At 43.2% G+C, this 13,330-nt stretch overlaps 1 protein-coding gene across 1 annotated transcript in view; it reads left to right on the plus strand.

Annotated features, from left to right (window-relative positions):
• The first annotated feature begins 4,583 nt into the window (after positions 1-4,583).
• Positions 4,584-13,330, plus strand: part of cfap58 (cilia and flagella associated protein 58) — a 40,039-nt gene continuing 31,292 nt past the window's right edge. The window contains exons 1-5 of the mRNA XM_042104836.1: positions 4,584-4,751; positions 5,474-5,743; positions 7,983-8,131; positions 10,146-10,302; positions 12,137-12,331. Of these exons, the coding sequence (XP_041960770.1) occupies positions 4,746-4,751; positions 5,474-5,743; positions 7,983-8,131; positions 10,146-10,302; positions 12,137-12,331 (777 nt within the window). The 5' untranslated portion in view covers positions 4,584-4,745. The remainder of the gene's footprint in view (positions 4,752-5,473; positions 5,744-7,982; positions 8,132-10,145; positions 10,303-12,136; positions 12,332-13,330) is intronic.

Genomic DNA, 13,330 nt, shown 5'->3' on the forward strand with positions numbered 1-13,330 from the left:
CATGGTGAAGTGGTGGCATTGGCGTCCAGTGCCACAAATGGGCTCCGTGGAACGCCTGAGGGGACCCAGAGACCCAGGACCCAATGACTGAGGGGACCCAGAAACCCAGGACCCAATGACTGAGGGGACCCAGAGACCCAGGACCACACGCCTGAGGGGACCCAGAGACCCAGGACCCAATGACTGAGGGGACCCAGAGACCCAGGACCCCACGGCTGAGGGGACCCAGGTTCGAGTAAAATATAACTTCAAAAAGAAAACAGGTTGCCAACTGTACCTCCAGAGTTCTCTGTTATCAGTGCTATAGAGGTACAAGGTGCTTTAATACGCTCTCGAGGGCAGTGAATGTCATGCCCATCAGCCTCTCGTCTGGGTCAGAAAGGACAGGTCATCCTCTGACTGGTAATACTCCTCATTAACACCCTGCACTGAGCCCACTGACTCCCAAACAAGTAAAGCGTGTGTGTGTGACAGAGTACCGTCCCTACGGTTGAGTATGCACTCTGACTGCCATACCAATGAGCCGGGCTCTCCGGCATTGCGGTCAAGCTACACGAATGGTGACCTGAGTTCGAGGCTGCCTGCTCTCTCCTTTCGCCACAGTGTCCATGCACTGCATGACTTGCAGGACGTTGCTACCTGTACCCCAGTTGCACAATCATATTCCCAGCGTCCATGAGCTAGTTCAGAGCTCTTGAGCACTTTGCTTGATGAAGGACCTGTCTCAGAAAAATCCAGAGGTTCTTAGCGACGCCAGCCTCCTCCGTGCTTAAGCCAAGTGAAGTGTTCGGCATTGATTTCCCCCCCTCTAATTATACATGCCTGACTAAGTTCCTGAAGCACTGCTGTGCTGTAGAGTAATTTTGCACCCTCAAAGGAATGTTTTAGTTCAGTTTCAAAGCCTTGTTCCGTAGTCAAATGTATCCATCATAGGGGAGAAAACTGCGCTGGAACGTCATTGATTGTGTTTTGATGATATCGGGGAACAGATCTGATTTCACTCAACTGTTTTTCTCTTTCTTAAGTTGAGCCAGAGGCATTGTGTTTTGTCAGGGTAGTTAATACTTGTCACACACACAATGATGACTTTTCTGTCAGTTGCCAATTTTTTTGTCATCACATTACGTTATGAAAAATGTGCTTGTTTGAACACAGTGATTTATGTCGAAGCCATAATGAAAAGCATAGAAGGGAATAGGTTTCTAATGGATCATTTGTCTTAACACAATGCAGGGATAAGGGTAATTGCGGTATCTTATATCATGTGTCTATGCCACCCTTTATTCTCAGAAAGAATGAATGAAAGAAAAAAAAAAACGACAAAACACGTTTCGGCTGATTACCATCCCCTCACTGATAACCCACTTGGATACAATTGCCATGGGAACAGTTTACATGTTATGTGCAGTTGTCAAGGAGACACAATCAAAAGGATAATGGCCTATCACGCCTTTGCTCGGTCTCGCACCTCAGCACACACACACACACACAGACACACACACACACACACACACAGACACACACACACACACACACACACACACACACACACACACACACACACACACACACACACACACACCACACACACAGACACACACACACACACAGGTTCATGATTACACATATCCCTCAACAATTTTCTTGTGATTCAAATGGGGCACTTAAATCATGCTTGAAGTGAAGTGTTTATCAGGACCCTCACAGCTGGAGGAGGCTGTTCGGAACATCACCATGCTTCTCACAAATTAGCATTCACAGCTATGGCTGTATGAGTGGGGGCAAAAGACACACTGTTTCCTACATATAAACTAGGCCTACAAAACACATCAAGAGGAACCAGAGACCATTTGCTTGTGCTTTATGAAATAACCTGAACAAAAATAAAAATGAAAGTAAATAACCATCTAATAGTACAGTAGTTCTGTAAAATAGATTACTTGATTGTCGACTCTGTACCATCTAAGCCACGTTCACACATACATGTATTCATTTTGGAGACACTTTTTACCAAAGTGACTTACAAAAATGAAGAATAACATTGAAGCTACAATGCAGAGGAGACCTTAGGTAGGAATTAATACAACATCAGCAACACTTTTACTAGAGGATGAGAGGGAAGATGCCATAAGTGCTAGGGAAAGTGTAATAGATGGAGAAGGTGGTAGACCAGGTGGGAGATGGAGGAGGGGAGAGAGGGAAGTGTGATGGTGTGAGGTGTGTGAGGTTGTGAGGTTCTTAGATGTGTTGGGTGTGATGGTGTGTGTGAGGGTTGTTAGAGATGTTTGGGAGAAGAGAAATGAAGCCGGCGTCATTCATTTCTTTGATTCTTGCACATTTACAAACATGTTACCCATAATGCATTTGACAAAGACTGCTCACATTTTCAAGTGTCTCAATCATTTGTTTTAGCCACAAGTGCATGCAGTGAGGTGCACAATGTAACTCAAGTGAATGCAATCAACTACAGCTGAGTGTGTTCCTAAAACAAACAAAACAAATTGAAGTGCCTTTTCATCATATCATTAGAATATGATGACTGATGACTAGGTTTATGAACTATCATTGTATGCTCTGGAGTGGGCCAACCTGAAATTATATGGGATTGGTGTCTGTCTCCAATGAATGTATCTCATTTTCTGTCAATCTTTATTACAGGGTAGTAGACATTACTGTCAGAGATGTGTGCCTTTTAATATATAGCCTTGGTAAGACCATGCCTCTGTCAGGACATACACACCCCTTGAAGTAGGAAGCAAAGACTTGGTCTAGTGACTGTAATGCCCAGAGGTAACATTTGATAATTCTGTTAAAGTTAAACAAGGGATGTATCCAATGATCTACAGTGGTTGCACAGACATAATATGGCAAAATTAAGCTTTTTTCCCCTGTGCTACATGCTTATCTATGCTGTGCAAGAGTAGGGATATTCTAGTATTAAGATGCTAACACAATGAATGCACACTGCTCACCAGAATACTCCAAACAAACAAACAAAAAACAAACACCAACAGATGTCTCAGTGTGCACCGTTAGTATGTTGGTCTTTGTTGGATGGAGTTGTTTGAGTTTGACAAGTCCAGATGTCATTATCTTTGATTACTATCTAGGCAGGGTGGAGCTGAAAGTTGGTTTTCTGAGCATTATAAATAAAGCATTACAATTTTAGATTTTGTCCAATATGCAACACTGAGTGCATCCCAGTGTAGGGGCCTAAACTTTGTTTAATGCAATATTTATGTCACTGTCCTCTGGCACCATCTGAAATCTGAACCTCTGAATTGATACCATAAAATGTCAAGAAAGTCAGCATTATCACAGTATATTCACAATAACTTACTTCAATAGCTAATTCATGACTGAACAAAAGTCTGAGGTGACTTTTCTGAAACAGACCTTTTTGAGAGCTTGGAAGCCTTTGAAATCTGTGTTGCTGTCCTCTGTGAAAGGCAGAGATGCTTGAAACGCTGTTGCCCATGACTGACGCTGTGCCGCTGTCTTAGCCAGATGTTCTTTCCGCGCTTCAACGATTCAGCTATACCCAAATCACCACGCTCCCGAGCACCGCGTAAGGACACTTCTTCCCATGCCACAGATCGCCTCCAAAGGAAGTTTTGGGCGCTCAGTTTTGTCGAAAGAAAACGCCAATGTCATGAAAATAGAGGCGACGCACCATAAACTTGATGTCTCAATTTAAAAAGTCATTATACGTATCCATTTGTCCCATTTTTAAAACGAAAAGAAAAACACATAGATTGAAATCCAGACTAAACATTTCCCCGGACTGTCACACTAGTGTAGTTGGGGGCTAGTATTCAGCTTGCAGATGTTGATGTGTTTTTCATTTTGTACTCCCCAAGGATTGCGGTTATCGCGTCTCGCAGATGTCGCCGTGGAGTTCATCTCGACGCCGCATCTCCACGTTACAGTAGATTGGATTAATGTTGGCCACTGCAAATAGTCTCCCACAAGCCACTAGTCAGACTATGGGATTATATGATTATCCAAAGAAGACGATAGAATTGAGCACACTAACGCAAACTATTTATAGACTAAGCGAACTTTTTTGGTGTCATGGCTTTCCTAAACATTTTTAGCAGGCATACAAAATATACACAAAATATTATTATCAATTTAAAACTCGATAGACATACAACATACAACATTTTTCCTCTAATTTAGCCTATACTATTGCTAGAGTGAACTGAATATAGCCTATTCGGCGTTGACTAGCCTACTATTTGTTCACCTGCACTTCATCAAACTCAGTGCAGACGTGCGCTCCGGGAGCGCATGATTTGTGTAAAGCTGCCATCTAGTGTAGTAGGAAAAACAACAAACCAGCAGGATAGACCAAAGGGTGGGCCAAAGCTTGCTGATGATGCAAGGCAGAAAAATGCGAAGTCTTCGAGGAAACAGGCCCCAGTGTGTGCTTCTGTGTATCATACCAACTTTATAGGCCTACATTTTGTTGCAATCTATTGCAACATTTTACAGCAATGTTCTCCTGAATTCGATACTTTCCATTCTCTCGTGCGTCCAATCTCCACACGACTCACGGTTGTCAAGGCGACGGCGACGCGTTGCCTTGGAGTAAACCAACAGTAACTTCTGCAGGAAATGAGCGAGTTCGTTCCAGTATTTTAAGCGTTTTAGGAACAGGGGAAATGTGTGGTGATGGCAGTATACGTTGTTAATACTTTTATCTTACTTGGATTTAACAACCACTGAGATCAACGGACACGATGGAGGTGTGCATTTTCTGTCCTCTATCAACTTTTTAGACGTAATTGTTGACATTGCTGTCGTATAACGTTAGCCTATTTGCTAACGTTAAATGACGTTAGGCTACTCACTACTGTAACAGATAAGCTTAATTTAACAAGGGAAGTTGGAAGGATATAAAACCATCACTAACTTCCATTCCTAGAAACGGTCCATCATGGTGCCAGTAATGTAATATACAGCTGTCACGTCATTACGCATTGCTTTTTAGTTGTCATACCGGCATGTTGTAATATCTCCAACATTCAACGTTAACGTTACACTCAACCACAAATGCTAGTTGCCACACATTTAAAAACAGGCTAGGCCTACAATGGAAAACGGTTTCGTAGTCTAATGTTGTTTTCAGTCATGTCACAGTAAAATGATCCAGCATCCTTTGAGAGCTGACGTTAAAGTCAAGTGTAGTCTGCCATAGTAAGATTTCTTTGAGTCTAGAAGTCAGGATCAAATCAGTGTTATGGGCAAATGGGTTTAGTTGATAGTCTGTACAGCCTACTACCTCATTACTGTATTATTATAGAAATATGAAATTGCCTTTGTAACTGCATTTAACTCCCTGACTCAAAAATGAAGGTCTCATCGCTCAATGATTTCATCATATTCCATTTGTCATTTGACAAGCTCAGAGATGTCTTCTGCCCCCCTTACCAACCAATAACACTGGCGTGTCTCAACACATTCTCAGAAGGCCGAGATGGAGGAGAACTCCTTCGAGTCACTGGAGAAGGAGTTCCAGGAGGTGCTCAGCGAGCTGCTGGGTGACAAGAGCCTGGAGAAGTTCCGCGTGGAGTACGAGAAGCTGACCAACGCCCTGAAGAAGTCGCATGAGAGCGAGAAGCGGCTGATGACCAAATGCCGGGAGCTCAATGGCGAGATCGTGTCCAACGCTGCCAAGGTGGCCACGGCACTGAAACTCTCTCAGGAGGACCAGACGACCATCACTTCCCTCAAGAAGGTAGGCCTACAACGTCTGTCCGTCCTCCGTAACAAGTGTGAAAAAGTAATTGAGGATCTGTGATGGGCAGATTGTCACATTTTCATATTACAAAGAGATACTCATTTTAGTCGACTGGGGAAATCTCTCTCCTTTCTGTTATTTTCTTTCACCAGGAAAATGTGTTTCTGGAGCAGGACAACTAGTTTAATGTATTTCAGATATAAAAACATCAGTGTAGTGTGAATACTGAATACAGCAGGACAACACATTACTTCATCACTAAATAATACAATTCTAGCTGTAAAATTCCGTCACACTTACATTTTCAAACATGTCTGAATTAGAGGGCATAGACCTAGTTAGTGTGTTATTTAGTTTGTTATGTACACAGTTATAGCCAGAAAAATTGACTCCAACAGAGATCAGCGAGTCTGGAGTAGCCTACATCCCCAAAACAGATTAAGACGGCGGATAGTCGATGACAAGCAGGACAATAGAGCGGTCTGTCTAACTACCACCTTTCTTGCTGTCAGAGTGGTGAATGGTTGGGTTATTTCATCTGCTGCTGGTCGAATAGGAACCTGAATTTCATGAATACATGGGGAATGGTACAAGTGCAGTTAGTGTGTAGCCACAACAACACTGAGTCCTTAAAAGAGGCTTGTCGAAAATTCTGTCATAAAAGATAAATATAAAGACTAAACTGCAGAGGTTAAATCAGACTGTCACTTGTTTGCTATCTTTGTGCTCTTAAAACTACTAGGCTACCTGTCATATTGTTGTGATGCAGAGACTTTGACATGTTTCAGGATGAAAACAGTAATTGGATTATGTGAAGTTGAAAGCGTGCTGATTTGAAGGCAAAATCAAACTGTCATCAGACAAATCTGATGGAAATGTCAAACGTCTTTAAATGTCTATATTTATAGACGATCTGTAGCACATGGATGTGGTGGTGTTACCCACAGACATTCCTCCAGTTGCAGACAGAGGTGGAAAGAGGTGCAAGAGATTGTGCGTTGTGTATGGCCTCCATCCTGTCCTGTCCTGTCTTGCTGAATGGGATACCTTATCAGGTCTAAAGAGTGCCTGATGTTCTGGAACTTTTATGGAAGCTCATGGGATTGTATGGAAGACAGGTACAATTCCAAAGAAGTGACACTGGGCATGTGCTATTTTTTATTGCTGAGGAGAACAACCATAGGCCAGTTTCAAACTATAGCATAAGTCTCCTTTATGTTTTCTTAGCCTGGTGGCAAGAAGATCGGTCTCCTATTTGATGTCAAATAGTTTGATAGGTGTTTCGGTGCATAAAGCAGGGATCCCAGGATTTTCTGGATGTTTGGAACATAGGCTAGCAGCGTGATTTGGCATCAGATTCAGAAGGCGAAGACAGAAGGCAAGAGACATCAGGGTGGCCTTGTGAATACCTTTGGATCTGTGCCTCACAGTATGTTGTGGAAGGCATTTAGCTACTTGCAGGTCCCTGAGAAGATGTTGGCATTAGTCAGGGCATATGTTTAGGACATTCTGTTGTGCTTGAACACAAGTCGTTACACCACATCCTGGCAGCATTTGAAGGTAGGTATCATGGCTGGTTGTACCATTTCACGATTGCTTTTTGCCATGGCAATGGAGGTAATTATGTTGACATCAAAATGGGTTGTTGGAGGGGATGGCAGACACCACTGCAGAGTCTTCTGGAATTGCTCTGGGCCTAATACAACAAAACACCAAAGAAGGAAGCTAACTGCTTGAAACCCCCAAGGAAATGCTAATGAAGGCTGGTCTCATAGTTATGTTGTTTGTTGCTGCTTTGGTTATTTGTCTGGGCATTCAGGCTACTATCTTTGCCTAGAGCTCAAAGCTGTATTGTTGAGGTTGAATATATTGTATATATTTTATATGAAATGGTAAGGTTTGGTTGTTGATTGACCACTGTGGGAAGTCCCCTCCCTATAACACGAGGAATTTACGTAACATCCCTCGTGTATCTGAAGTTACTGTCAAGAATCCCATATTGCTTTTCATCTGAATTCACCTGTAGGGGAAAGGGTGATTAGTTGCAGCGTGTGTGTGTATGTGTGTGTGTGTGTGTGTGTGTGTGTGTAAGAGAGAGAGAGAGAGAGAGAGAGAAAGTGTGTGTGAACGTGCGTGCGAGAGTGCGTGCATGTGTGTGTATATGTGTGCGAGCGCGTGACTCCTGTAGACCGATGTGTCTCCGATCTGACCGGTTGTTGTGCCGTGTCCATTGCAGGAGATCGAGAAGGCCTGGAGGATGGTGGACACGGCCCACGACAAAGAGCAGCGTGCGGACGAGACCATCCAGGCGCTGAAGCAGGAGATCGTCAACCTCACCAAGCTGCTGGAGCAGGGCGCTGGGCTGTCTGTGGGACAGGAACAAACGTGAGCTTTCTTTAAAACTCCCCTTTTCTTTACAACTTTTTTTTTTTTTTTAAATGCTGGGCTTTAACTCTTCAGCCACTGGGCCAGAATTTAGGGGTGAGCTGGTTCATTTAAGATTCATGGCCTATTTAAATTTAAGTATAAGTATAGTATGTAAGTACCGGTATATATACTCTTTTGATCCCGTGAGGGAAATTTGGTCTCTGCATTTATCATAATCCGTGAATTAGTGAAACACACTCAGCACACAGTGAACACACAACAGCCTGCAACAATAACGGCGCTCGGGGAGCAGTGAGGTGCCTTGCTCAAGGGCACTTATGCCGTGCCTACTGGTCGGGGTTCGAACCGGCAACCCTCCGGTTACAAGTCCGAAGCGCTAACCAGTAGGCCACGGCTGCCACTTAAAGGTCTGGTACAAGCGATGTGGGATGATGTTTGCGTTTATGTTTATGTTTCTTAACAGAAGCTTTTGTCCAGCATATTACATTATACTTGAACCAAAGACCAAACCAAACACACCAGAGAGGTAGCTCACCACACCCACTCCCTTCAGTACTCCTCGATAAACTCCACACAATGTTTTGTTATTGTTTGGGGGACAGGCTGCCCCCTCTACGTTTGTGTCCAGTTTACGGAGGCAGGGCTGTCTAAGACCGTTTATTTGTTTCACTGTGTTCTCAGAGAATGGAGAGCAGATTGTGAGGAGCAGATTGGGAGGAGATATTTGCTGAATGTTACAAAAAGTTTTATGTTAGAAATTGCTCAGTATCTCGTACCCTACCTTTAATGTAACAACTTTTGATTTCTGTACATTTATGATAACACCCTTGGGCACAGAAATCTTCCTTGCCTTTAAGCCCTGCATAGTTTTTTTCTACTTGCCTGTAAGAAAGCACTGCAAGTCTGCGTCTGATCATGATATGAGAAAACTTCCATGCCAGAAATCAGTGGATAGACTCCTGTAATGCGCTACAACTTGATCATTAAGTGAAGCCCTGACACTTTTGGTTACCCTGCAAAGGAAATATTTAATTCAGTTCTTCCATAAAGACTCTGATTTTTCGAGATTTAATTGACAAAGAATTTTAGAAGGCATGAAAGTCTAACACTTAAATGATTAAAAAGTCTTTGGCGTAGGCCCCCTCATCGGTCCAGGTCTTGGATTGTCTTGATACCGCAAATCCTGCCTGATAATAGCCTACCCCCTGGACAGATAGGCAGAGACCAAACTGGTGGTGGTGGGGAGGAGGAAGGGGACATCAAGATGACGGCACCTGAAGCAACGAAGCAGGAATGTTAGGCGAGTCATTATAAAAAGGCGGTGGAGGCCTGTAATTGGCCGTTTAGTAACAATGAGTGACATGACATTGGAGCCTTCCTGGAAGAACTTAAGAGCGCTATAAGCTCCCATTTCATTTTTTTCCGAATGGTCATGTGTGGTAGATTAAAGCACAGGAGTGTCTGACGGTTTGCATTCTCTCTGTTATACACTACAGTACAAACATACTTATACATGCAGAAATTACTGCAGTTGTGTTAGCTGTAGGAAAGAGAATCTCTGTTATGGAGTAGATACATTGCTGTGATGTTTTATAGTAGGCTGTTGGAAAAGGAAGCCCGGACGGACATGTTCAGTGATTCAGGAAGTGGTTGTGGTCAGGTTATTCATTGGGCCAGTCATTTTTCTCATCTTTAGCATAACCTGCTAGTCATACACTGATGATGTTAATTGTGAGAGAAACAAGAGTTGGATAGTTTCTCAAGTTCACTTTTTTTGAACACACTTTTTTGAAGCAGCCAACTTTTTTGTGGAGACTTCTCCTAATAACACCCCCTGAGGTTTGTGAATTAGATTGCAACCTCTGTTCTCTCTCTCTTTCTCTGTGTGTGTGTGTGTGTGTGTGTTTGTGTGTGTGTGAGTGTGTGTGTGTGTGTGTGTGTGTGTGTGTGTGTGTGTGTGTGTGTGTGTGTGTGTGTCTGCTGTTTCTGTGTCTCTGTCTCTTTCTCCCAGCGTGGGCGATCTGTTGAAAGTTAGAGACGAGCTGAGCAAGGAGAGAGATAACCTACTGAAGGAAGTGGTGACCTTGCGTCAGAACCTCACCCAGGCCATATCCAACCAGCAGGACGTCGAGTCGCAGAAAGAAAGCGCCATGGAGACCATAACCAAGGTGCCACAATTCACTGTTTTTATTATCAAAATACATTGTTATGCTCAGAATTACAAACAACATTAATTTCAGCCCCCCCCCCCACCCAAACCTCAGATATACTGTAGATCTCACATTGGACTATGGACTCTTAAATCAAAAGGAAAATGATAAATATATATATATATATATATATATATATATATATATATATATATATATATATATATATATATATATATATATATATATATTTTTTTTTTTTTTTTTTTAAATTTATTTATAGGCCTATATAAAATATTGATCAAAAGAAAATAATCAAATACAAATCACTGTATTTGTTTTAAGGTTATTCTATGGTTCTGGCATGTTCCAATTGATATTGGGCAACGATTTCTTTCTTGGAGAACGTCAATCATCAGTAGGCAAATCGTCAGCACCATTCAATCAGAATAAATGGAAATGGTTATGCGGTTGCCCAGCAACATTGCTCAAAAAGTTGCCCTATGTATTTAGGCTACATGCCCTGGATGTGTTGTGTGCCTTTTGTACACTTTTCATATTTTAAGGTTATACGCTTAAGGCTGGGCTCAGGTGCAGCTACATACTGCTTCAGTGTTTTGGTATAATGCATATCTCATCCCGTAATGCATATCTCATCAAAATAAAAATGCCAAAAATATCCTGGAAGATTTTGCAATGCCTGAGGGATGAAATTTTTTACTCACTTTTATTGGATTGATAATAATAATAATAACACTAGTAAAAAAGAAAGATCTGGCAGAAAGCTTTGAGCTGATGTTGCATAAACCAATATTTGTGATTGTTTATACAAAAAGAAAGACAAGGATGGCAAATCAATAGGGAACACACACACACACACACACACTCTCACACACACACACACACACTCACACTCTCACACCACACACACACACACACACACACACACACTCTCTCTCACACACACACACACACACACACACACACACACACACACACACACACACACACACACACACACACTCTCACACTCTCACACACACACACACACACACACACAGAATAGTAAAAATAAAAAAGAAGATACTATGTCTTCATGCACGCCAAGTAGCTGTGCCTTGCCAAGGCATTTTATGAAATTAATATCCACGGGTTTTTATGGGAGCGAGTGATGTGAATCTGCCATAAAAGTGGCCATTCCCAGGCCTAATGTCCGCCGGGCAGCCCTGCCAGCTGCTGATAAATGGGTGATCCCGTCTGACAGCTCTCCGCTACAAATAATCCTGTTATGCTTCGCTAAGGGAGATTTTACTTCTGTAGAGACACCTGGTTGGGAGTGCAGGTATGTGTCTGTGTGTGTGTGTGTGTGTGTGTATTTATTTGTATATGCGTGTATGTGTGTGTGTGTGTGTGTGTGTGTGTGTGTGTGTGTGTGTGTGTGTGTGTGCGTGTGTGTGTATTTATTTGTGTGTGTGTGTGTGTGTGTGTGTTGGGGTGAAGGTGGGGATTATATACAATTGTGTTTACCATATAATATTATGTGATAGTGAAGTTTAAACACTATCACATAAATAACTGCACATACATATCAGTGAATTTCATACACACACGCACACACACAAACTCACACACGCACACTTTTGGAAAGTTTGGGGTATACCATCACCATGTGGAAAGTTGATCATGATCACATGTGTTGTACATAAACAAAGCACACACACACACACACACGCACACACACACACACACACAGCACACACACACACACACACACAGCACACACACACACACTTGCTCTCAGTATGTTATTGAGTCCAACCTTCTGCCCCCCTCTCTCTCTCTCATCCCCCAGATGCAGCAGGACATCCAGGTGCGTCAGAATGAGTGCTCGCGGGAGCTGCGTCGGCGCGAGAAGCTGGAGAAGGAGCTGCGTCAGCTCCACGCCGACCTGGACGCCAAGGTGGCCGACATCAAGGCCCTGACCCAGCAGATGCAGCGCAGCAAGGACGAGCAGCAGCGCCAGGAGCAGCAGCTCAGGGAACAGAGGGTAAGCCGAGACCACCGACCACAAGTACCGACTGACCAAGCCACTGACCAAATGACTCGCTGACCAAGCCACTGAACAAACGACTCGCTGACTAACCCACTGACCAAACGACTCGCTGTCTAACGCACTGACCAAACGACTCCCTGACTAACCCATATGACACCCTGACTAGCCCACTGACCAAATGACTCCCTGACTAAGCCAAACAACTCCCTGACAAACCCAAACGACTCCCTGACTTACAGTACCCAAACGACTCCCTGACTAACCCAAACGAGTCCAAACGACTCCCTGACTCTGACTAACCCGCTGACCAAAACAATTGTTAGATTGAATCGGTGACCAAAAGCCTTACACACTTGAGTGTGTGTGTGTATGTGACTGACTTTGGCGGAATCCCATTTCTATATACAATGACTGGACCTTTATCTGTGAAGACAATGGTAATATGTCAAAAGACGTGTTGAGCATAGTTATGGTCAATGATTGAAGTAGAAGAGTGAAGCTAATTTTGCACTCAATCAAAGAACGGAGGGGGGACAGCAAGACGATGAAGACACACCGAAGCGGTTATGAGCTACATACAGACACATTTGATAGATATTCGTAGTGCCCAATAAACGGCTCTGGGCATTCGTAAACCACGTCTCGAATACGAGAAAATGAATGTGAAGTTCCCAGGCCCATCTCAATGAGATGAGGTCTGGCGTGAGCCAGGCTAGGTAGTTGAAGGGATTGGGAGGAGAATGAGAAATGGGATACGGTCTCCAGGCCTACTAGGAAATAGGAATCAAGCCCTGGAGATGCATGTTGCAGTGGTGTGCTTTACCCGGTCATGAGCAGAGTGCGTGGTATCAGGCTGCCTCCTACAGCACTGCATCTGAGACGGTCTTCTTGGCTTTAGATGATACTTTTTTGCTTTTCTATTTCCAGTCAGACCAAATATTCACCTCAATAAAAAAAAAAAATCAGCCGTTGAAAATGTTGAATGTCGCATTG

This window comes from Alosa sapidissima, chromosome 9 (genome assembly GCF_018492685.1).
Source record: "Alosa sapidissima isolate fAloSap1 chromosome 9, fAloSap1.pri, whole genome shotgun sequence".
In the NCBI taxonomy this organism is placed as follows: Eukaryota; Metazoa; Chordata; class Actinopteri; order Clupeiformes; family Clupeidae; genus Alosa; species Alosa sapidissima.